This window comes from Equus asinus, chromosome 30 (genome assembly GCF_041296235.1).
Source record: "Equus asinus isolate D_3611 breed Donkey chromosome 30, EquAss-T2T_v2, whole genome shotgun sequence".
Classification (NCBI taxonomy): Eukaryota; Metazoa; Chordata; class Mammalia; order Perissodactyla; family Equidae; genus Equus; species Equus asinus.
Window position 1 is genome coordinate 20,374,929 of NC_091819.1, and position 25,994 is coordinate 20,400,922.

Here is a 25,994-nt window from a genome sequence, read left to right on the forward strand (position 1 = left end):
CTAGAATCAAAAGCTGACACGTGTTTCTGGGATCTGATGAGGCTGTTCCTCTTTCTTTGCAGTGGGTGGAGCACCAACGGCTCAGTCGAGAAGAGCCTTAGTCGCCACAAGGTGAAAATGAATCACGAGACATCTGTGGTGTCAGGGTCCTGGTGTCTGTGAACATTTTACAAAAGAGGATTCCCCTGCAGCTGGAATTCCTGAGGGTTCTTGGGCAGCTTAAGTTTTTAACAGGGAGAGAAATCAGGGGCACAAGGTTAAAAAGGAGTGTGTGACCTACGCGTTTACACAGAAAGCCCACAGGTAAGGGTGTACCTGGAGCAGGTCCTTTCTGCCTCTCTGCGACCAGCAGCCCTTCGACCATCAGCCACGCTGGAGTTAAACTGCCAGTGATCCCGGCAATTTTTAAGCTCTCCCTGCACAAGCAGGACCAAGTGCCCCCAAAGTGCCACACTGATCAATGTAAATTAATATATTGAGTTGTACGAACTTCAAATTTTTCTCTCATAATTTTTTTCTTAAATTTTGGTGCCTTCTCTTGTCTCTTGTCTATTGGAAAATCCTAGCAGATGAGGAAATAAATTGTTGAGTACACAGTTCACAATAGTGGGAAGGAACTGGGCACACTTTGTTCCTAGCTGTATTGAGTGTGTGCGCACGTGTGTGCATGCACACTTAGTGGGTATGGTTCTATATTACACACAGGAAAGAAATAGCAAAAGGGCTTCTGAGATTTATGCAGTATTTCTTAGTGTTCAGTACAAAAAAACAAAAGTATGCTATCCTGTGAAAAGTACCATGCTTTTCCGACTTCTGAGCAAATTTGAGAACTGCTGGCTTAGAAGTCATGGACAGCGAAGAGAGAGTTAGAAAGGGAAAAATCAGCTGGGAGAACAGAACAGCAGCAAGTGTGAGAGTGAGAGTGTGAGAAAGTCGGAGAAGATGTAACATATTACTGGATTAACGGAAGACCCCACGGTCAGCTTCACACAGCGCAAAGTGCACTTTCTTGGGCTCAAATCCTGGCTCACACATTTCGTAGCTGTGTGACCTTGGGCATTTTACTTAACCTCTTTCTGAGCCAGTTTTAGTTTCCATCATCTGTCAAACATGAATACCTACGTGTCAGGGCTTTCGTAAAAATTAGAAATAATATCTGAAAATCAGCAAGCACAGTGCCTGGCACAGAAGAAGGTGCTCATTAACAGAGACAGTTATTATTATTATTGGCTATATTGTGAGCCAATGAGATAAAAACGCATGCAGTAATTACAATACAACTTTTAACAAGCGCCTACAGCGAGGGCAGTGAACGTGCACTAGCTCACTGGATCCTAACAACAATTTTGCAGAGCTTGTTGAAGGATTGTTATTGCCTCATCCATACAGATAAGGGAATCGAGGCTCAGAAAGGTGACGTTACTTGCCCAAGGTCAGCTAGCAAATAAACAGCAGAGCTGGGATGTCACCTTAAGTGAAGCTTACTCTGAAGCTGGGCTCCTTCACTGAGTCTTGCCATGGGGTTTGAAGTGAGAACGGGGGAAAGCAAGTGTAGGCCACTCAAGGGCCAGAGGTGAGAGCGACGACTTCATCTGCTAAGATGTGTGTCTGCACAGTGGGCTCAGAGTTTGGAAAAGCCTTGGGGCCTCCAGAGATAGAAGAAAGGCCAGATGGAGGAATGCTGATGGACTCAGAGGAGTGTTCTCATTGGCTCAGTGGACATAAGCAAGGTACTGTGTCCTGGGCCAAAGGAGAGGTTAGCTCACAAAAGGGCTGTGGCCAACTGGGGTTTGGGAAGCTTTGAAAATAGTCCTTTAAACCTGGAAGCAAGAGGCAGAGAGAAGACAGAAGGGGCATCTTCTTCTTCTCAAGCCAAGGCAGGGAGAGCATGTGGTGTGGGTTGAATACGTCCCCAAGAAGACATGTTGAAGTCCTAACCCCTGGCACCTGTAAATGTGACTTTATTTGTAAATCAGGTGTACTGCAGATGTAATCAGGTTAAGATGAGGTCATATTACAGTAAGGTGGGCCCTTAATCCAACATGACTTTGGTCCAACATCAATCCAATGGTGTCCTTATAAGAGGAGAAGAGATACACAGAGGGAAGGCAGGCACGTGAAGACACAGACACACAGGGAGACAAAGAACACCATGTGACAAGAGAGGCAGAGATCAGAATGGTGTAGCTACAAGCCAAGGAGCGCTGAGGTCACCCCTAGAAGCTAGGAAGAGGCAAGAAAAGAGACTACTCAGTCTCCAAAGGAAGATGGGGCTGCCAACAACTTGAATCCAGACTTCTAGACTCCAGAACTGTGAGAACACAAATTCCCATTGTTTTAAGTCACTCTGTTTTTGGTACTTTTTACAGCAGCTCTAGGAAACTAATATAGCATGAGTCCATCCTTGGCCTGGCAGTGGGAGGCTGAACTCTCAGGCCAGGTCCACGGGGAAGCAGCCAGCTGGAGCAGGAGGGTTTCCTGGCTAATGTCAGAATGTCTGCTTGAAATAACCAGACACCAAGATTTCCTCAAAGTGAAGTAAAAAACAATTGTGTACATTAAAGTGGTTAATTTGTGAGATATGCTGCAATAGATGGAGGGGAGGGGCGATCAAAGTAACACAGGACCCCTGAATCCCAGGCCTCAAACCCTAAGAGCTCCTTGAGGAGATATCAGTCATTCTTCAATTTGGACAGTGCTGGCAGAAACCAGGCTGGGGAACCTTGTGCTTTGGGGACAGTAGAGAGTCACCCACAGTAACTCAAAGGGCCACAGTACTTTTGAAGATGTCAAGTGGTATGGCAGAGCTAGGTTCCTCTCACACGCTATTTTAGCCATGGCTGTCTGTAGAATTCTTGGCTTCCCACCATCCTTCAAATTTTCTTTTCTTCCCCATTCAAAAATATTTCCCTTGGATTTTATGGTACGAAAATATGGATTGAAGCAGGCAGTTTTCGCTTGAGATGGCTTGAGCTAAGGACGAGTTTTAAAATCTGAATTCCAGTATAATTGGCTTCTTTTTTTAACTTCCAGCTAGTTTTCCACCTTCCTAATGCCTGAACCTATTAAATCCCTTGCTAAGAATGGGAGAGATGGTATTAAAAAAATGCATTAGGTTCTCATTCATCAAAGAGCAAACTAGCCAGAATGTGAGCAAAGTCCTAGACTTTTCTGCAGGAGCCACAGTTACTAGAGGAAAAGAAGCGCCATCTCTGCTAAGCACTTCAACTTTAGAGAAATCTGGGCACAATTTACAGTCGGGCACATCTTTTTGCAAAAACAAGAAAAAAACCCTTCTCCTGGACAAAAAAGAGGAAATGATTATGAACACAGGCATTTACAGTTACAGGTTCTATGAAAAGAATGAGTGACACAAGACACCAAGATGGACACGGAAAGGTGTGAATATTTTACCTGCCTATCACCCCAAATGTCTTTGGGGAAAACAAACGGAATTCTGGCCATCATTTATGAAGACAAGTGGGGATGGGTTGGGAGCTGGGGAGGAATGACCCCAAACAACTCTGCTGAATACTTCCTAGAGACTCCCAGCCTGAAAAAGGCCCACAGAGTGACTGAAGGGATTTATTACCCTTGTGTTGTACCTGATTGCAAGAGGTTTTATGACCATGAAATACAAGTCATCTAACTTCCCAGAGAGGAAAGAAGGAAATAAATTCTGCCTGGAACAGGGATGGAGAAGATATCCTAGAGTTTAAGGACAAACACTGAGATTTTCCCATTTGTGCTGGTCATCTATTTTCTGAGCATGATGAAGTCACCCTCTTGGCACAAGCTTGTGGCTGCAAGCACTGGTCACAGCTCTGCTGATGCTTAGCTTTGTGTTCCTTTCAGTGACCTGATATTTGAACATCACAAAATAAAGACCTCAGCTTGCATGTCTGTGAGTTTTTCAAAAATATGAGGAGACTACAAGGCAAAGTGGGAATCTATTTTGGTGAGAACCATGAACCCAGTGAAAGCAAGGGACTGGTTTGCCATTCTCCTGCCCCTAGTAAAACCCACCCTGGCCTTCAGCAAAGAGGTAAAAGATCTTGGCTGCCATGGAGGATGTGGAATTCAGACATTCAGAATGGCGAGCCTGGGAGAAGCCTGAGTGTAGGATTCTTGTTGTGGATGAGTGGCTGTCACTGCAGAAAACTCGAAGCATTCCTATGGACCAATCTGGCAAAGGGCTTCAACAGATCCACAGTGGGAGGTGGGGGTCGGGGGTCTGCAATCTTTAGACTCATTCATTGACTAACGATTCAACCCCATCCTTGCACCTTGCATCCTGCACCCAAGAGACATTTCCATAAAGACATGAGTGATGGTCCAAGGTTCAAATCCGCTGCATGCTCTGGGGCTGATGCAGACCTCCAGGACAGGCTGCCAGCCCCAGTGAGAACAGAGGGATGGAGGGCTTGGCAGAAGCTGGGCTCAAGCCTGGTGGGACTCCATCTCTGAATGTGAGTGTGTGGTGGGGGAGGGGGTTATTCAAGTCTCCCAATGGCGTTCTCTTCATTCTTTGATTAGGTGGGAGAAACTATTCCAGAGTTCCACCAGCCCATTTGCCTTTGGTGGGGAAAAGAATCACCTCTCTACTTCCTTTGACTTCAATGTAAATCTCTTCATTTGAATGAGGTGGAAAAAAAAGGTAATTCTAGGAGTCCAGGGGAGCTGGAGGTTGAAGGTCACGTGTTTCCAATGAGGCTAAAAGGAATGGAAGATGCTGAGATGGGGTCCTGCCAAGGAGCTAAGGCTAGTGAACAGCAGTCCTGGAGAGAGAGGATGAGAAAGAGCTGAGGGCTATCTACCAGGCCAGAAGTCATAAAATTCAAGAGAAAAAGGGTCTGGAAAGTACTACCAGGAAGCCTGAGAAATAGGAACAAGGTCTCTTGGTTTTCTTAGGACAGAAAGATCAGTGTTTCTGGACTCGACATAGAAAAAAAATAATGAAGCTTCTTGATGCCAGGGCACAATCTACTCTTGAGTACAAGAGAGATCTGTGACCGAGAAGAGGAAGAAGCTACAGTGGCAATTACTTATTGTAAAAAAAAAAAAGAGAGAGAGAGAGAAAATTCAGCACGGTGATTCCAGAGAAACGCGGCTATAACATACGGGCAGCTATTTTCTTGTAATCACTCTGCTGTAATGTATGAAAGTACATGGAGATGGTATGAGCATAATTTACTGTTGCTTGTGAACAATAAATTAACAGGATTGCTTGCTATTTTGCATTTTCCTCTAATAAAAAACCTTGCTACGGTCACGGGGAAGGTAGCTGTAATACAAACAGTGCCGGATGCAGCAATTTTCATGGCCAGGAAACAACACGGCAAAAGAGGATGCTACATGCTAAAGTATGTGCCAAGATGGTAGAACACACTTTTGGTTCACAAGGCGACCTCCCTGTTGTTTCAGACAGAGGGACACCAACACAGGACAGGGGGAGGGGCTGGCAATTCCTCTTTCCCAGGCCCAGGGAACACACACTTGTCTTCACAGAGAACTGAAGATTCTTTCGTTCTTTCAGAATAAGATCTCTAAATCCCATAAGACTTTGACTGATGTGAGCCGGCTTCCTCATTAGGGTTCTAAATTCACCATCCACTCACACGTGCGAAGGCAGAGTCCGAGGAGATGGGGTGATGCGGGTGTGACCTAGCACGCAAATCGTTTCAATTCTCTGGTCTCAAGTTCCTAAGGAGGCAGAACCAGGTGAATGACTTTCATACTTCACACTGGCAAGCTCTTTCTTCAAACAAATCTTAAGTGGGAAAACAATGTGTAAATACTTAAAACAGCCATAACACAGCCATCTGGGGCCTCTCTGCTTCCCAGGGAACAACTCGGGCCTTAGGACCTTGAGGACAGGGGTCCAAAACCACTTGACCAAGTATTACCTAGCCTTGTATAAACCTCTCACGTTAGGCTGAGAAGAAGAGAAGGGTACAGGCTGGGGCAAGCTGATAAAGGAGATGCCCTCCCTCCATCTTCCCATGAATAGAGGCCCCACCGCTACACTGGGTGAAGAAGAGAGAAAAAAGGCATTCATTGCTCTTTTCTTCATTTACTGCTGATTTAATTTCACATTGGATCCAGCTGCTGGCAGGTGACTGTGGGGAGCTTGAGAGCCCAGGAGAGGCTAATGGAGACCACGGCCCTCGCCAGCTGGCCTATTCTGAACAGCGGGAGGCCTAGGGGTGTGGGTGACCCATTGCTTACAGCTATTATCACTCCAGTTGAGGTGAACAGAACCTGAATTCCTAATAGCAATGACCTCCTATGCTGAATACATCTGTGGTTGGCATCAGAGCCCTACCTGGGAAGAGGGCAGTGGGGGAAGGAAGAAGGGAAAATTCCATTGTCCACCATGCTACACAGTGCAGCCTGGGCCAAACCATAGCGTATCCTTTTCCCTCCTCCCCAAGCTCTTACATGATGAAAGTTCACATTCCAGGGAACACTAGCAGATAAAGAAGCGCCCATGGGCAGCTGAGCAGATGATTCAGAAGGCAGGGATGTGGCCTCTCTCGTGGAAGCCACAGCAGGGCAGAGGAGAAGCACAGCCGGGGGGTCGAGTCAGGGCTGCTTCCGAATCTCAGCTCTGCAACTTACACCCCGAGGCCCAGTTCCATGCAGAGGGAATAACAGCTGGAGTTGTTTCGAGGCTAAGATAACAAATGAAGTGCCTGGTATCAAGACGACACTCAACAAACATCTATTTCGTTTCCCTGCCGCTGCCCCCTTGTGATGGAAGGCTCATGGGCTGACTGTCTGGAGAGAGTCTCAGGGAAATTCTGTCAGCAGTCGTCAAGAGCAGGAACTCTCCTAGCATCCCAACCCCCGAGCTTCACCCCCCAGAGCCAGCAAGGACAGAGCAGCCTCTCCCGGAACAGTGTGTTCTGGTTAAGAGCAGAGTCAAAGAATGTAGCTACCAGGAAGGAGCCTCAATGAGCAATTCTCCAAGCTCCTTCCCTCTCCATCGGAGGACGCGAACTCCCCTGCCAGCAGGCAGCAGAGCTGGGATCAGAATCCAGACCCTAATTTCCAGCAGGTACTCTGGGTCCTAGAAGTGCCTGGAGGAGCAGTGGTGGGCTCAGGAGGCATATGGGCTGGACCACTTGGGAGCAGGGTGAAAGAGGGGAGCTCTCTGATCCTCAGTTTCCTCATCTGCCAGTTGGCACCACGCTTACTTGTCATCACGGTTGTGAGGACGAGAGAGCATGTATTAAAGGTACATCCACAGTGCCTGCCATAGAGTAGGCATCCAGAAACTGTTGAATGAGTCAGAGAAAGTGTTAGTTATAACAGCTACTCTCCGTTGAATATATATACCAAGGGCCAGGAAGGCAGGGAGGAACAGGCACTTTCTGTCTTGGAGATGCTCCTCGGAGGATGAAGTTCTGAATGTTGCTTCTCCCTGTTCACGAATGTAGGGGAGGAAGGGAGAGGAGACTGACTGACACGGGCACCCTCAACGGCAAGGCTGCCTGATGGTGCCAGAGCTGGGTACGGGTCGGGGAGCCCCCACGGGCACTCCCAGGCCGCGAGGCCTTGGACAAACCCGCTCAGCTCTGGCATTGCCAATTCACCTCTGCAAACGAGGTGCCGGGGTGCACTGGGGTAGCAGGGAGGAAGGTCAGCTGGTAGTGCCTAAGGCTTTCTAAGCTCTGAATCCTACCATCAGTGATCCCAAATCAGTGCCATTAAATCTCGCTGTGACTTCATCCTGTCATTCCCTTGATCCACTTAAAATTCCACGGAGAAGACTTTCCAGTTAATTAAGGGACCCAGGTCAACATCTTCGTATTGAGGATCTCCAGGCAAGAAGGCTCGAGAGACCCAACTCTCCTTTGCTTGTCTGGTCAGGGGTGACAGGCAGAGGGGCACCAGTTCCACCGGGAGAGGGTCCAGACTCCGGTTGGGGGAATGACATGGTGACTTGACCGTATCACACACAATAATTTACAGCAATCTGCTTCGGAACAGGCCTAGGCTCCTTTGTGCACTGTGAATTTCGCTTTTGTAAAAGGGGAGCAACCTTGGCGCGGGGGTGCTGTGATGACAGCTGGAAGTGGTCCCCGGGAGCTCCCTCCGAGGGGCTCCCCCTGCTCACCGAAGAAGGCAGGGCAGGTCTTATCGGAAGAGGCCCGGATTTCTCTGCTGCCTTTCCTCTTGCAACGTGGGATTCACTTTGAAGTCTGGAGGAGCTTCTGCGCCAGGGCAGGGCTCCTGGAGGGAGGAGCCATGTCGGGCGCCTCTTCCACCAGGCACCTCGTGAACCTGAACCTGTTTTGACTGGGGAACAAAGCGGACTGCAGAGGCGGCCTGGGAGCTGGGAACCCTCCACCTCCAAACTGGCTTTGAGTTTGGATCCCAAATTGGAACCTTTCAAGTTATTTCACATTTGGCCAAACAGGCTTTTTCAATTTCTTATTTTTCCTCCTTTTCTTAGAAAAGGACGCAGATCTAAAAGGACCCCCGGGCGCGAGTCGGTTCTGAGGAAATCACCCGGCTGCGTTCGCTGTAATTGAATCTGAAATGTCTGATGAAACTTCCATCTTCGTCCGTGTGAGTCTGAAATGAGTGGGAAGGGGGGCGGGAATCGCTTCGGGCATTCTGGGTTTTGGGATTGGTGGGATTAAAACCAAAATGTTCCAGCTGTTCAGCTTCTAACGGGGTCAGGGTTGCTGGTTCCTGGGAGAAATGCCAGCCACAAGGCTGAAAGCCTGTTGAAAAGGTCAGCACTGGGGAGGCCACTGCCTAAGTCATTACAAGCGGAACCTTAGGTACCTGCCGTTCCCAGAGTGATTTATTCCCCTATTTGGGCAAAGCAAAGACACAAGCACAGCAGACTCCCCTGGGCCCCCGGGGCCATGCTCACTGCCTTCACGGAATGCCTGCATCCCGCTGCCTTCCGAGGGGGGCCGGGCATCGCGGGGTAGAGCCAACCCAACACAGCCACAAGGGACTCACTGACCCTACCCTCACCAGTGCTTTCAAAACCACAGAGACCCCCATTAGAACCCCTTCTCGGTGGCCTCAGAGGAGGTAACAATCATCTCTACCACCAGAGGCCCCGGATAACTTCCAAATGGAATATTTGGAACCGAGCTCCACGTGTGTAGACTTCAGGGCCCGCGTACAGGATGCGTGAGCCAAGGCAGCAGAGACCTCATGTCATCTGTTTGCCTCTGTATTCTCTGCACCTTGCAAAATACTCAGCATGTGGACATAAGAAATGTCTACTGGACGAACGAATGAATTTCACAGGCATCTATTTAAAATAGCATATACCACTGATTTTGGTTTCTCTCTTTCCAAGCTCTAATCTCACTAAGTGTTTAATTGGTGCTTTCTAGATCTGATCCCATTTGCCATCGTTTTCCCTAGAGACTACTGAATGGACTTCTGGTTAAAGAATCTAGTCCTCTAATTTAACATTTGGGCAAACAGGAATCTTTAAGTGGCTGGGTCACAACCAAGGACTCCAGATTTCAATTTTTGGCTCCAACAGTCTCTTCTCCCAGCCTTGCTCCCCGCCTCAAAGATGCAGTCATGTGATCTCTGCGGCTGTTAACCTGCCCCCAGGAATTCCTGTCACCAGATACCCAGCATCTGGGCTACTTCCAGGCCATTTGAAAACCTGAATGTGAGGAGAATGTTCTGGAACCTCAAGGCTTTTGGATGGTTCTTTCCTATGTAAAGAAAGAGCCCTTTCCTGAGCCGCCCCTAGCCAGCATTTGCAGCCCCAACTATACAGCGTCTAGGGATTCTGGGCAGTTAGTACCACTTCCTAGACGGCCCCGTGTGTAGGCAGCCCTCCCTGTAACCATTTGTTGCATGGTTGGTTCATTTACAGTCATGGCCGCAGAACGACTGTGAAAGATGACGTGAGTGGAGCCATATTAAAATAGAGCCGGGGCAGCCATTTCAGAGGAATTGCCTTGCATGTCTTGTTTTCTTGATTTTCCAAACTGGATCAAACCACCAACATTCCAAAAAGTCAGTAAGGACAAGAATATCCTGTCTGTAAGGACTGATGGAACCAGACTTTGCTGATGACCAAATCACTGCCCCATCAATGAAGTACAAGTCTAGCCTTTGGCCTGATGACCGCATCTCAAGCCCATCTATGAAGCACAAACCTAACCTCACCTCATCCAGCACTAACGAACTCTTCCTTAATACAACTCACCTCGTCCTCCCTCTTTCCCATAAAAACTCTCAGCCCCTCTCCGAATCGGGACACTATTTTGGTTTCTATCTGAATCTGTGCTCCCTGAATTACAATTCTTTGATCGCCAATAAACACTTTGCCTCGTAAATGGTTTCTGTTTTTGTAGACTGACATGATGTTTTCGTCAACAATAGACGGCATATATGACGGTGGTCCCATAAGATTAGCCTAGGTGTGTCACAGGCTGTACCATCTAGGTTTGTGGAAGTGCACTCTGTGATGTTCACACAACCAGGAAATCGCCTAACAATGCATTTCTCAGAACGTGTCCCTCTTATTAAGCGACACATGACTGTACTTATTTTTAGCCCCCTCAATATCCCTCCATGTTCCCACCCTTCACATCACTGGGCTGGTGCCCCTCACACACACTAAGGCACGCTGCCTAGGCTGCGGAGCTCCACGGAGCTTCAAAATGCACAGTTGTTCTGAATGAGGGAGACGTCCAGACTTTGTCTCTTCTCAAAGCTCAAGTGGAGACAGAAAACATGCTTCTGTTTGGTCTCCAGGGAAAAGAAACAAACCCCCCCATAAATCCTGGGGTAGAAATTTTCACTTTACAACTGTGATATCTCCTACTAGAAATTTCCTTCTACCCTTTCCAAATGCATAAGCACTTATGTACCCCTTGGTAAAGGTAGCTGTGCGTATACGCTGATGTTTCCTATAATGATGCTAGTCTCTAAATAATGGGATTTGCCATCTTGTTCTCCCCATGAGACTGTAAACTCTTCAAAGGAAGGAATTATGTCCTTTTCTTTCTTTGTAATTCCCCAGTGCCCAATTTGGTGTTGTTCTGTGCTTAGCAGGTGTTCGATAAACACTATTGACAACGAAAACCAAGTTCTTAGCACTTATAAATGAGAAATTGTCCACAGTCATTGTCAAGTTTTCTTTTTTTTAACATTTCTTGGTTTCAATGTCTGTGTGTGTCTGTCTGTGTATGAAAGAGACAGAGAGAGATGAGAGCCTCAGAGATGAAGATGGCCCGAGAATGGAAAACACAGAGTTGAGGAAAAGCACACAGACCCACAGTGAGACAGGCCAACACATATGGAGCTCCTTCCAGGTCCCAAAATTCTAAATATCTATAATCATCTACTTTAAAATGATGTAGCAACATTCTGGTTCTAGACTTTGTGATTTCAGGTGCTCTACCAAATCCAATACAGCGACAGGAAATGCACATGTTCCAGGATCGTCCACTATCAATAAGACGGGAGCAAGGGCGCAGGCCTGGAAACACAATACACACACCTCTGAGGAAGCTGCCAGAGCTTTTCCTTCCAAATTATAAACTCCTTCCTGAAGCTGGGCATCAATGATGGGGCTGTTGACATGTGAGAATGACAGCTGTCACTCAATGTTGGTACCAGTGAAGCCTGCCATTACAAGGTGCTCTCCATTCCACTAGGGAAAGGAGACACCACATGGTGGAAAGAGCCATGGACCAAGAGTGAGAGGTCTGGACAAGTCATGTCATCCTTCAGGGTGTCAGTCTCCTGGTCTGTGAAAGGGGACACAAGCCCTGACCAGCCCACTGGCTGAAGCGAGCCTCCCCTGAAATATAGGAGACTAATGGGCATTTAGGGGGCAGCCGTGAGAGCTCATTGCCACCCAGCAGGCAGCAGGGCTTCCCTTGGGGCTCACGGTCCCCTGCAGCTGGGATTTCTACAGGGAGGATAACTAGACCAGAAAGACAAATTCCTTCCTATGCAATAATTCTTAAAAAATTTTTGACTCTAACAAATGGCTATAAAAGTATCAAATTGTTTCCCTGTTGGATTGTAAAGTAATCAGAACAAGTTAATTCGACAATGCACCTTGGTGATTAAGAGCATGAGCTTTGAAGTGACAAAGCCCCATGTTCAAGTCCAAGCTCCCCCACTTACTGGCTGTGTGACTTCAGGCACAAATTACTGACTCTTTAGAAGCCTGGGTTTGCTCATCAGTAAAATGGGTTAGAACTAGGACCTGCCTCACAAGGGCAATTGGAGGACTAAATGAGATACTATGTCAAACATTTTGGTTGAGAGCCTGACACGGAGTCAGCCCTCAAAATTAATGGCAATTATTACTATTGTTCAGCATTCCCTCCTTCATCTAGGATTCAACTTTTACAAACACAGCTAAAAGCGTGCAAGTAACCAAAATAGCATCTGAATGACCAAAATAGCACCACAATGTTTATGCAGAAAAACCTGGGGGCGTTATTCACACAGTCATGTCCAGATTCTCACTTACTTATGGTGACTTTGTACACAATTCTAAGAGCAATAATAACGATGAAGACCTCACTGACCACGGACCTGGTGCCAGGCACTTCGCTAAACGTGTCACCTGTGTTGTCACACCGGATTCTCACAGTCCCACAAGAGAAGTATGACCATCTCCCCCACTTTATGGATGAGGCAACGGAGGGCAATGGAGGTTAGATGACTTGCCCCAGGTCAAATGATTAAGTAGGAGACCCAGGGTGTGAACCCAGCCAGTGGGAGATCAGTTCGCACTCAATCAATACACCACACTGCCTCCTCCATGATCTCTGATTCCATCTCCCGGCTCCCAGCAGGTTAGAAAAAGAGTCGCAGGTGGGGAAGCTGCAGTGACAGGTGCACTGACAGCTGACAGACTGATGGATTGGTAGTGAGAGGGGAAGGGATGAAAAGCTCACAGAAAAAGCCTTCCACCGCACAGCTGTCCAGACCCAGTCACTTTAGGGGCCAGGCGCCCTAACATATTTAAAAGCCCCTGAGAGCATCACCGTTCCACAGCACAGTGCAATAATTCTCACTGCGCCGTCAAGAAAAAATCAAATTGTGCGCTAAGGAAGACAGGAAAATGAGGAGGGGAGAGAGCAGGTGATATATTAATGGGGTACATTCCCTCGGGACAGTTCATCTATGTCGGATGCCCTATGACACTATTGCATAAATAAGGTACCATCTTTTAAAAAGATGATATGCAATTCAAGAGTTAAAGAAATACCAACACCTACTAGGTACCTCTGGAGAACTTTTTTGTGAATCCTTGCCTGCTATTTTAACCCACTGCTTCATTTAACCCAGTTTCTATCAAGTCTTGAGACAAAAATCCCTTTAGTCTACTCTGTGCCTCTCAGTTTAGAGTCGTGGTTTGGGTGCCATTAGCCAAGGGAGCATTTAAAGGTCTCGCAAAGGAATCCCATCAGATAATTTAAAGGGACATGAATTGAAAATAAAGATGTAAAGATTAGTTTTTAAAAAAACAAAACCTGAGGGGAAAAAGGTGTTAAGTGGCCTTCCTGGCACAGGCAGCTGTCACCCTGGGTTTTCAGCATCGTTCCTCAGCTCAGCCGGGCAGACGAAAATAGACATGTGTCAAACCAGAGACTCGGGGCTGGCCTGGTGGTGTAGCAGTTAAGTTTGCACGCTCCACTTCGGTGGCCCGGTGTTCGCAAGTTCGAATCCTGGTTGTGGACCTAGCACAGCTCATCAAGCCATGCTGTGGCAGGCGTCCCACATATAAAGTAGAGGAAGATGGGCACGGATATTAGCTCAGGGCCAGTCTTCCTCAAAATAAATTTAAAAAATAAACTTAAAAAAAGCCCCATAGACTCATTTTCAATCAGAAGCCAGTCACAGCTTCCTGTTCATAACCTTAGATTGTTGACCCTTGAAGTTAGATTATGTTTATGTCTACTCATATCATATTCTCTAGGCTTCATAAAAAATGCTTTCAAGTGGCCGGACCCATAACCAAGTGGTTAAGTTTGGTTGCTCCGCTTCAGTGGGCTGGGATTCACTGGTTTGGATCTTGGCCATGGACCTATGCACCACTCATCAAGCCATGCTGTGGCAGCATCCCACATAGAAGAACTAGAAGGACTTACAACCAGGATATACAACTATGTAGTGGAGCTTTGGGGAGAAAAACAAAAACAGAGGATGATTTGTAACACATGTTAGCTCAGGGCCAATCTTAAAAAAAAAATGCTTTCAAAGTCCCCAAATGAAGCTTATCAGAACATGACTTGGGGCTGGCCCCACGGCCAAGTGGTTAAGTTAACACGCTCTGCTTCGGCGGCCCAAGGTTTCACCAGTTCGGATCCTGGGCGTGGATATGGCACCGCTCATCAGGCCAGGCTGAGGCTTCGGCCCACATAGCACAACCAGAGACGCTCACAACTAGAATTTACAACTATGTACTGGGGGGCTTTGAGGAGAATACAAAAAAAAGAACATGACTGCCTGAAAGGCATTTAAATGAAATCCGAAAAGATTTTAAAATAGGTATTTCAAATAGATACAATCATAACAATGATACCTTTAACCGAGCCTCTATTTCTGGTTCTCTGAGCAGGGAGAAACCTCCAAGAACAAGAATAACCTCCTTCCATCAGGGGCCCTCGCTCACTTCAGCCCGCCACAGTGCCCAGACAGCAGAAAAACCGTTCCTGGTGGACACGAAGGGGATGCCCTGATCCCTCTAGGCTAGGGTCGTCAGATTTAGCAAATAATACACGACATTCGGTTATATTGGAAATTCAGATAAATAAAGAATAACTTTTTACCATAAGTCAGTCCCATGCAATATTTAGGACACGTTCATATTAAAATATTATTTGCTTATCTGAAATTTAGATTTAACTGGGCTTCCTGTTTTCTGTCTGACATCTCTGGTCCAGGCTCTCATCCCCTAGGGGATTTGGGATGGGTAGGAAGTGGGGGCAAGTAGGGGTGCCACTTACTAGCCTAGGAGAATGCAAAACTGAGGGCCCAGGCTGGGCATTCTCGTTGCTCTGTGCACCAGGCCCCCACCCCCTCCACAGCACGCTTCCTACTCTGACCTCTTCCCGCACTGAGGTGCGCACTGGCGGGAACTCGTGCTTCCACATGCTATCGTGTCTTATTTTGTTTCTCAAGGAAAGCTGCAAATAGGCTCTGCGGGGACTCTGGATTTGAGGTTTCCTGCCATTCGTTTTTCTTTCGCCATACTGACCCCTCCTGCCCACCATGTTCAGACGCCAAGAAACAAACCGGGGTTTGTTCTCTTTGATATAATTTCAAGAACCGAGTAAAAGCGAGGGCTAAGCCAACATGTCCAACTTGCCCAGCAGAAGGTTCTGTGGCCTCTACCCGCACGGACACTGCCCTGATCCTGGCGGTGATGCCCTGTCCCCCTCACTACTTCATACTACCAATGAGTGGTCTTCAGTAAACCACAGTCTAAAATAGTCACATAGCCGGATTTAACAGAAACAGGGAGGAACGCGCTCTTGGGTTCAGGCTTCCGAGTGTGTGCTTGCAGCAACGCATTTACAGCCAAGCCATAAGATGCGTGGAAATAGGAAGAAACAGTGACACAGTAAAGCGAGGGGTGACATTAATGATGCCACAATGCAATCTGTTTTAATGTGGTGCAGAGAAAATTAATTTTTGAAGACATTTCATTTAACTCTGCAATCTTTCACAGTTTAATCTTTGACGCTTGGAACTCTTCTCTTTTTTCCACTTTCTGCCTCTTTCAGCCTGAGGATGGCGGGAGCAAATTTAATATCTGGTTGTAAGGATGGCTTCATGGCAGAGGAGCAGGTTTGCGTCCTCTGCTTAGGATGGAGGCACGCGGTGTGCTCAGGGAACAAAAGTTACTGCTGACCGTAATCCTCCGCTCTTCACACCCTATTGAAACACCCACTTTAATTATCTAAAACTCAACTTCCAAAAGCAGAAGATGGTTACCTTCCAGAGCAAGGCACCGGGGTGGGCTGGACGACCAGATGAGGTTGTGTAAGCACTCGAGAAACTCCGACCCCTCGAGTTTAAATCCGGGAAAGCAGTGATAGGCGATGACAGTGCCCACCGGGAAGGAGGTCTGGAACTCGGAGATGTTCACGTAGCCATTAGAGGAGGCGAGTGGTCTCAGGCAGCCTGTGACGCGTGAAAGAAAAAAGGAAGGTTTCTCTAGGTCCTCTCCGTCCGCCTAAAGGATGAAGCACTGTCGCTCTTGTGGCCTCGCCCACTGTGAACGTGGCCTGGCCTCTGGGGAATGGGCACTGTGGTCTTAAACGCTCAGACTCCCTCATCTACTGACCTATTCTCCTTGCAATGGGGATACTCGCCTTTATAGCTGCGAATGGCACCAAGAGCGTCAGACCAGTAGGGAAGTGCTGGGGCAGGGGTCACTGCTGGTGGTTCCAGCCCCAAGTGCATGTTAGAATCACCTAAGGGACTTCAAACACCAATGCCTGGCCCCACGCCCAGGGCCGGCATACAGCCTGGGCGTCCTTATCTTTTTTAAAGTTCCCCAAATCATCTAATGTGCCATCAGTGAGAACCGCTGAGGTGCCATAGAGGAAAGAGACAGCCCAACTCCTCCTTACGGGGCTGGTGGGTGGCCTGAGACGGTCATGAGGCAAACCTGGTCCCACTGTAGCAGATGGAACAGACGTCTGCCTGATACAGTGCATCTAAAATTTTGAAAATCTCGTTGTGTTTTATGTGAAATAGGTAAGGAAGCCCATAGCACAGTGGTTTGCAAACTTGAAAAGGACTCAGAGAGAGGGCTTGTTGGAATAGACTGCTGGGCCCCGCCCCAGAGTGTCCGAGGAGCCCAAGGATTTGCTTTACTAAGGTTTCCAGGTGCAGCTGCTGCTGCAGGGCTGGGGACCAGGCTTCGAGGACCTCTGCTGCAGCGAGCCCGGGCAATCTGCACAGAATCCTGCGTGCCATCCAAGGGGAATCGGGAACCGGATCCCACGCACCTACTTCCGTAAAACAGTGGCTGCCTTTTTGTCGCGAAGCCTGTGCAGCCCAGTGGAACACTCCCAACAGCACAGAGTCCCATTCTGTGTGGCATCCACTGTGATCGGGGAATTTCTTATTGGCTTCAGCAGTTTCACTGGAGGGAATAACGGCCCTGCAGAGCTGTGTTTTCCCGGGGAGGACTAATTGCGTGTGAAGTAAATAAAGGAGAACAGAAATACCTACTTTCCCTTCCACTCACCAAGTACCAATTATGTCACATGCTCTGCAGCCGAGGACTGAACTCTCCCAAGCTGACTCTGTTAGATATTATAAGTATCAAAGGGCTCTGTGTTCAGCAAATTGCTCTGGTCAGCACCCGGTATATGGTGTCTGTGTATCAGAGCGAGACGAGGGTGAGGCGAGGGAGGCCCCTGGGATGCAGAATTTAGGGAGGTGCTCACTCTGGGGTCATGCAAGCACTGACCCTGCACAGTTGTGTCCTGAGGCCACAGAGCTCTGCAGACCCAGCAGATCACTGCCTGGAATCGGTCAACACTCAGGATGGACCATACCCAAAATGCATAGCACTCAGCCTTCCTTTCAGGCAGTCCCCATGGCCTCAAATGACATTTTTTAATGATGTATTTTTATTTTTTTGGTGAGGAAGATTGGCCCTGAGCTAACATCTCTGCCAGTCTTCCTCTACTTCGTATGTGGGGTGCCGTACAGCATGGCTTGATGAGCGGTATGTAGGTCTGCACCTGGGATCCGAACCCATGAACCCTGGGCCACCGAAGCAGAGTGTGCAAACTTAACCACTATGCCACCAGGCTGGCTCCCTTAATGATTTTTTTTCCTGAGCTGAAAACTGGCAACGTTCACGGCAAAAGTGAAAAGTATGGGGGGAGGTTGGGAATCGGGAATAAACAGAATCGCTAACTGAGAAAAGAAGATAAGCAAGTTAATATGAACAAGGGAGCGTATTAGAACCCGTAAGCATAGTTTATGTGAACTGGCACAAGTGACCGTGCCCGCTCCTCTTCCTAGGAAGCTGTGTCATTTGAAACGATCCTCGTGGATCAACTGGCTTCCCCAAATAAAAACGAACTCTGACCCACAGCGAGCAGAAGGCATCAGGACACTGCTCGCCAAAACACAAAATTCCCACGGAAAAAAACGGCCTTGAAACAGCCTGCCCATCCCACCCCAAAGGAGACGGCAGTGGGTACACTCGCAGCGAATCAGGGCAGGAAAGACATGTTTCCTCTTGTCTGGAGACAGCCTGTCCTGAGCCTAGCAGTAAGAAACTGGCTTCAGCTCCGTGTTCACCTCGATTTCTATTTGCACTTCCAGATAATAGAGAGAAGCTCCTCAGGCTGTAGCCCCTGGATCTATAAGTGCAAATAAAAGTCACAGGAGGAAGTGTCACACCAAGGGCCAATTACATTCCCCCTGGGGGCTCAGGAGGTGTCAGGCTGTCTAAGACAACCGATTCCTCATGCCTGAGCGGTGCCCGGAGGAAGCTGGAGCAGCCAGGACTCCCTCCTGCCTCTGCAGTGGGGACAGGGCATGGAGCGGAGAGCAGAGCACAGCCCAGGGGCACCTCCTCTGCGGGCACAGTGGGCTCCGAGGATGGAAGGTGGGCTGTGGGTTGTATTGCTGTTTGAAGACACATGCCTCTCGAGAACGGCCGGCCAGCTCTCTTTTTTTCAGTTGCCGAACTACAAAAGCTATGTTTTGACTGAGATTTGACTAAGGGATGATGGAGGGGAGGGGCAAGTGTGGCCAGACAGAGTGAAGGGGAAGCCTGTATCTGAACTCTTGACAATGATACCCCAAGATGTATACCACCATAGGGTACTTTTAAAAAAGTCACTGGAGACAGACGGTCTGGTGGTGTAGTGGTTAAGTTCAGTGTGCTCCACTTCAACAGCCTGGGTTCATGGGTTTGGGTCCCAGGCATGCACCAACACACCGCTCATCAAGCCATGCCGTGGAGGCATCCCACATACAAAATAGAGGAAGACTGGCACAGATGTTAGCTGGGGGCCAATCTTCTTCACCAAAAAAAAAAAATCATTGGGGCAAAAAGAACCCCTAAAGAAGACTTTTGTATTTAAATGACATAAAAGGAAATAAAAAGGGTAGGAAAACAAAAAGATAAGTGGAAAATATGAAAGCAAGAAGTGGCCAGAGTCTGAGGCAATTTTCTTCCCCATTACTCTGATAGTGCCACAGGACAGGAACAAATCAAAGGTTAATAAAGTTCATTCGAATAAATAGCCCAACCTAAGAGCCAGCTGCTGATTTTGTGGATAGTCTCTGAAAGCATGAATAAATCACGTGTCTCCTTTAAAAATGTAATATATAACATGCTAAACTACACAGGAAGTTTCTGGGGAGAAATGCCCCAGTGTGAGGGTCTGGGCAGCCTCTGTCCTCCTAAGCCTGAAGCTTTTGTTTCTTCAAGGGGCTGTGGCTCTGAAGCTCTCGCATAAGGAAATGATTTATTTCCAACTATGGGGCAAGCAAAGCAATATCAGAGTCTGCCAGTTGTGATTTCCCAGCACAAAGTTAACATTCGCCTCAACTTGAACATGACGGTGCTTTTGGTGCAAATAAGATTGCTCTCCCTCTCCCTTGAATTATGAATTATGCATCGGCTGCTTGGTCCTTTGGTCCAAGTCACATGTCAAAAAATAAAAATCAGAATTAATGTGAACTCGAGGGCTTATTTTCACAAAGAGGGCCCTCTCTGTCGGCCCAGGCAAATTTAAAAACTGCACGAGGATAAATATTCACCGTGTGGTTTGGATGAAATCTGAATTTGATTATTTTTCTGCTCCTCATGCATTATAAAAAGGGATAACATTATTAAGAGAAAATAGCCTCTGTAAGATTGGCTTTAAATATATTCTCACCACTACTGAAATAAGTATAAATGCTCGGTTATTTCCATTAAATATACAACAGCTCATCATTGTGTTCACAGCCCGGTTACAAGTCTCCTGATTCTTAAACCACTTTTAGTTTCTCAGAGCAAAGCAGATATCCGACATTCTAAAGAATTAGGTATCTCCCATCTAAACTTCAAAACTGGGTATATGGACCTGGGAAGACTACAAAGCTTTGGCAATCACAGTGAAGACACAGCTGACCCAAGTGGGGAGGGCGGCTCTGTCGTTCTTGCCATCATTCTGTGAGAGAAACACGCACAGGCTCTATGACAAAGTCTGAGAGAAGAACAGCCAGGAACCAAGTTCCCATCCTGTACCTTGACAGATGGGCAGGTTGTCCCACGTTCCGTCGTCGCGACACGAGGAAACCATGTTGTATAGGTCGGGGTAACGGATCTTGAATCCTTCATGACAAGTGATGATTAACTTATCTCCGTGTCTATATGTCTTGTTATGGATCTCGGCATCTTCAATCTGAGGGACACGGCAGTCTGCAATTGTGTAAAAAGGATACGTTATTTTGGGAATTTCAAACGGTTGTGGTTCACAGCTTCACAACCAAGCTCTTATTTTCAGACCCTGTCTCGACCTCCACAGCAATCTGATAAATGGCTCCTTATTTATCACCAGGCTCGGGTCCCAAGGACAAACAGCAGAACCTGCTTCACAGAGAAATAGGAAGACGTGGCTCAGGAAGAGGGACTGAGTCTGTGGGGATCCGGTCACAGGAGGAACTTTGTTTCCTGCCTGCGACACTTCACACCGTACGGCTGAGCTTACAGACGACTGTGAAAATAAGTGAAGAAAGACAAGAGTTGGGGATTCACCTGAACTACGGATCTGCTCCACACTTTGCTGGGTTGTGGACGGCACGTGGCACAATGTCACCTGTCTGGCTGGTCCCGCCCAGTCACGCCACCTCTGCCTGTGGGGCGAGGACCTGGGCCTGATAAGAACTCTGCTTTGCAGAGCAGCAGGGGCTGAGCTGTGGCTCCATTTGCTATTAGCATCTCCCATCCACCTTATCTGTTTTTAAAAAGATAATAAAGAGAGCAGCACATCCTATGGCCAATGTCGCAAAGGCTCAGAGCAAGCAGCTCCTTAAGATGGAGGACGAGCAGACTGCGCGTGGACGGGAAGACAAGAGGTGAGGCTGGGAGTCAGGAGAGTGCAGGGGAGAACCAAGGAGCCCACCCAACAAAATGATTAAAAGATACAAAGAATCAGTTATAAGGGTCCACTTCTAACCCCAACTACTTCCAGTTTATCCCCCAGGCCACTCCACTCTGTGCTGCCAACTTGGGGTCCTGCTCCCTCAGCCCCCTCCCACCATCCAGCTAATCCCATCTGGTTTAAGTCACATCGGTCACCATGTGTCTCTCTCCATCTCTTATGGGCACATCTCTGTTTAATGTCTCTGATTTTACATGCATATAAGCTTCTAGCATGAACTATTTATTTCCACTTTTATTTTTTCATTATTATTATTTTTTTTTTTTGGTGAGGAAGATTGGCCCTGAGCTAACATCTGTGCCAATCTTCCTCTATTTTATGTGGGATGCTGCTACAGCACGGCTTTCACAAGTGGTGTGTAGGCCCACACCCGGGATCCGAACCTGCAAACCTCAGGCCGAATGTCAGTGACGGGGTAGCCTTGGGCAGAAGGGATCTGCTCTGGTGGCTGGAAGTAAAGGGGTGGTGGCCATTCACTGTCTCCTACGGGTCATCCAAAGTCAAATGCTTGCAAGCTCAGGTCTGCTCATTACCACCGTTAGCTTGAGAGCAGGGACTGTGTCTCCCACTTCCTCTGACATTCCCTCCGCGCCCCAGACCTTGGTACACACCCAGCAAAGCAGAAACGCTGAGGGGAGCCATGTGGGCCCCTGCCCAAGAACACTGTGAGCACACGGCGCCCCGCCCCGCCCCCGAGGCCGCTCCAGCCGCTAAGTCTTCCCCTGAGGAAACCCATCACCAGTCCTTCCCTTTGCCTGTGGATTTCAACAGACAGCGCCTTGGCTGGAAAACCGTGTTCTGGTTTCAATTTTACCTCTCGTTTCTGTGTCGCAGGCTGTGGAAAGGGGTTTCCTAACTGTTCATGTTTAACCCATAGTTTTTCTACTGGAATAGCTGAATTCCCCCCATATCAATCCCAGAATAATCCTGACTGGAGTCACAAGATAACTGACAACTCTTTGCACACCACTGCTGCCTTCTTAATGGAAAAGGTGAATTACATTTTTTTTCAATATCACGATGCAGAAATTATTCACAGCAAATAAAAGCACATTTATCAAGGCATCCGTCTGTAAAATCTTGGCCATAAATGGATCCCGTGGCAGTAATCTATATGACTAAACAACTGTTTTCATGATTGACTTAAAATCCATCCAAGAATTAACCAGTATACTCAGGACGTGGCCAGCTACAGGGCGTTAAGTCAATGGAAAGAAATGTCCATTTGGACGTTGTGGGCAGGTGGACACTGGCTGACGAGGAGCAGAAGCACCCAAGCCTTGTTTCTGAGCGCGGTTTCTCTACATAGTGGTCTATAATACAGAAAGCTTGGAACTTCTCATTAGAACTCCAAGTTTCCATAAGCAGGAGTTGGGGACTACTGGGGAGCATATGACAAAAGGTTCAAAGGGAATTCACAGCCTCCCAAATGCCAGTACTTAAGTACTCTGCTCAAAGAAGAGCCACGATAGGGCGACACAGAACCAATTTACTACGTGAGAGGAGTCACACGTCACCTGGGAGTCAGAAGTCGGAGTTCAATGGCATCAAGGTACAGAGGCCATGAGGGGCTGTGTCCTAGGCATAAGGACCAAACTGAAATAGACCAGCTCTAACAAACGCAAAACTAAATGACAGGACAAAAATCATCCAACTCCTTTCCAGTTTTTTTATCTGCCATGTCTGGCACCCCATCCCCCAACTGAAGGAGGGTCAAGTAGGAAGAAAGGGGCATCTGGAATAAGCATGTGCTCCAATCAGCTGTCTGAAGCAGTAAATAACTATAGACCTTATTTCTATGCAAAGAAATAAACCAGGATCATTAGGATCTGAAAAAACTGTGTGATCTTCATCAATTCCAAGGTTTCAAATAGAAATCACATGATGTTCCAGCACAAATGCATCTGGTCGACAGAAAGAATTTTTAAAAGCCACCTTAAAAATCTTGTTACCAAAGATGAGGAAAAAAGGTCTATGAACATGTGATTCTGTCACGTGGAATGACGTCAACAATCAAAACCTACATATACAGGGCATAAATGGGTACTTTTGGCTTTTATTCCAGAAATCATCTTTCACCAGCCCACCACTGTCATTATCTTTATATCCTGATTCTAATAATCATGGAGATTTAATATAATAAATAAATAAAAGGGAAGTAAAAGGCCCTAAGGCAGTATTACACATTTATACCTAACTACAAATTAATTGATCAGTTAGCGGAGAGCAGACTCCTAAAGGATGGAGATGGAGCAGGAAGAGTTAAAGAAATTTTAAAAAATATGTGCCGTGTCTCAGATTAGTTTTTCTTTTTTCTTTTTTTTTGTAGCAGATTGGCCCTGAGCGAACATCTGTTGCCAATCTTCTTTTTTTTCCTCTTCTTCTTCTCCCCAAAACCCACAGTACATCATTGTATATTCTAGTTGTAGGTCCTTCTGGTTCTGCTATGTAGGACGCCGCCTCAGCGTGGCTTGATGAGCAGTGCTAGGTCAGCACCAGGATCCGAACTGCTGAAGCCCAGGCTGCGAAAGCAGAGAGTACGAACTTAACCACTCAGCCGTGGGGCCGGCCCCAGATTTGTTTTTCTGTAAACAGTTAGTTACATGTGAAAATGAATCTGATTCCTTAAAAACACCAGGTTTCAACATCAATGCTCCCCAAAAAGGGTTCCCAGGAACGTGAATACCAGATACACACTTGGAGATTCACAATTCATATTACATATTAAGCCTTTGACAGTCTTGCTGTGAAGAATTCTACTGGATTTTGTTGAGGCCAGCATTTACAAAGCTTATTATTTATTCATCCGTCTGTTCACTCATTCATTTATTCAGAGAATTACTGAGCCCTTACTCTAGGTCCAATATGTTCCAGAGCTGGGGGTAGAGAAAAAGCCAAGAATCCTACTCTTACGGCACTTGCAGGAACACTGTGCTAACAGACAAATTAACAGATAAATGAGCTAGAAAATAACAGGCAACGATCCCTGCTCTGATGAACACATAACAAGGTCACATGATAGGGACTGACTCCGGCACTCCCTTAATTTGGGTAGACAGGAAGGCGCCTCTGAGGAAATGACATTTATTAAGCTGAGATCTAATGAGAAGAAGAATTCAGTTGTGTGTGGGTCTGGGAGAAGAGCATTTCAGGCAAAGGGAACAACTGGTGCAAAAGCCAGGAAAGAGCTGAGCGTCCTTAAGAACACAAAAGAAGATCCATGCGTCTCGAATGCAGTGAGCGAGAGGGAGATAGAAAGGCCAGACCATGCAGGACCTTGTAGATTAGGGTGGGGAATCTGGGGTTTACTTTAATGTGATGGGGAGCTAGCTACTGGAGCTTTTTAGGCATGGGCCACGACACGATCTGATTTATATCCAAAAGGGTTTGCCCTAGTTGCAGTAGAGGATTAACCTCGCCCAAAGAGAGGTTTGACCTTTGCCCTCGGGTCCTGGACAGTAACCTCTATGCTCTTGAAATGTCCGACCTGAGAAGAACTTTTATCTTTGTTGATCTGGAGACTTTGAGCCACACCAGACAGTCTATGTCAACCATGTGACTTAGGCTGGGGGGCCCTGGGCCATGCAGTGTCAGCTCCACTTTCGGAAGGACTGGAAAGGAAGGTCGGCCACACAAGTAGTCAACCATCTGTACGTGACCAAGCCCCAGTAAAAACTCCAGACACCCAGTCTAGCTGTCCAGTTGTCTAGTTGAACCTAGTTCCCTGGTTGTCAATACTCCATGTGCATTGTCACGCATTGTTGCCGGGAGGAGCAGGCGCTGTCCGTACAGCTCCATTGGGAGAGGGCAGCTGAAAGCCCATGCCTGGTCACTCCTGGACCCCACGTGCCCCTTTCCCGTGGCTCTATCCTTTCACTGTAATAGACATAATCGTGAGGATGACGGTTTTTCTGAGTTCTGTGTGTTCTTTTAGTGAATTACTGAACCTGAGGTTGGCTTTAGGGGCTTCTGAACTTGCAGCTGGTGTCAGAGGTGAGGGTGGTCTTGGGTATCCCTGAACTTTGCACGATGGGATGCTTTTTTCACTTAACGTAGACTAACAATCCTCAGAATTACTATTCTAGATTGGCAGTGTTCCACACCTCTACTGTTCTGCAGAACTACCGTTCGTGCCACATGCTCAGAGAACACCGTCCTGGCCATCAGTTTACTCAGCGTCAGGCTGAAGACACTGAACAGAATCAACGGAGGCAAAGGATGTCGACAGATACAATCAACACAAGGCAGAGAAAAGTGGAGGCAAGGGTTGATGATGTTCAGAAAGGAGACAACTGGAGAGAGCAGATGCTTCACAGAAAAATAAGGACCACCACGGGGGGCGGCTTTGCTTCGGGAGCAGTGCTGGTGCAGGCTGTTTTTCTTCCCTAAAGGACACTGACTCCTACGAAACCTGAAGAAGCCTCAGAACAGGATACTTAAGACCTTGCGGCTCTCAGCTGAATGTTAATGTGGAATTATCACTTTGCCCTGCTTAAAACCACTGAGAAAAGCCACGTAAAAGACAGTTGCACAGACTAAAGTCATTATAAGTAAGCACGATTTCTATAGTTAGTGTTTATCTTTGACCCGTGGATTGGTGTATTTCATTTATTTGCAGTGGCAAAGGCAATTAATATCTTTGTGTTTTGTTATTTCAAGTATTTATTTTTATATTGAACACTTGGATAGTAATTGTTTGTGGGTTCTTAGCTATCCACTCTGAAGGACTAAGACTGCTACACATTTCTTTTAGGCACATACAGAACATTTACAAAAACTGACCATACTTGGGCCATAAAGAAAGTCTCAACAAATTTCAAAAGACTGAAATTA

At 47.2% G+C, this 25,994-nt stretch overlaps 1 protein-coding gene across 5 annotated transcripts in view; it reads right to left on the reverse strand.

The window, feature by feature from the left end:
- The window catches only part of SUSD4 (sushi domain containing 4), a 123,687-nt gene that overhangs the window by 20,802 nt on the left and 76,891 nt on the right, over positions 1-25,994 (reverse strand). For all 5 annotated transcript variants that reach the window (XM_070501440.1, XM_044762982.2, XM_070501442.1 and 2 more), the window contains 2 exons: positions 20,246-20,419; positions 15,967-16,155 (listed from right to left, as the gene is read on the reverse strand). In XM_070501440.1, the coding sequence (XP_070357541.1) occupies positions 15,967-16,155; positions 20,246-20,419 (363 nt within the window). The remainder of the gene's footprint in view (positions 1-15,966; positions 16,156-20,245; positions 20,420-25,994) is intronic.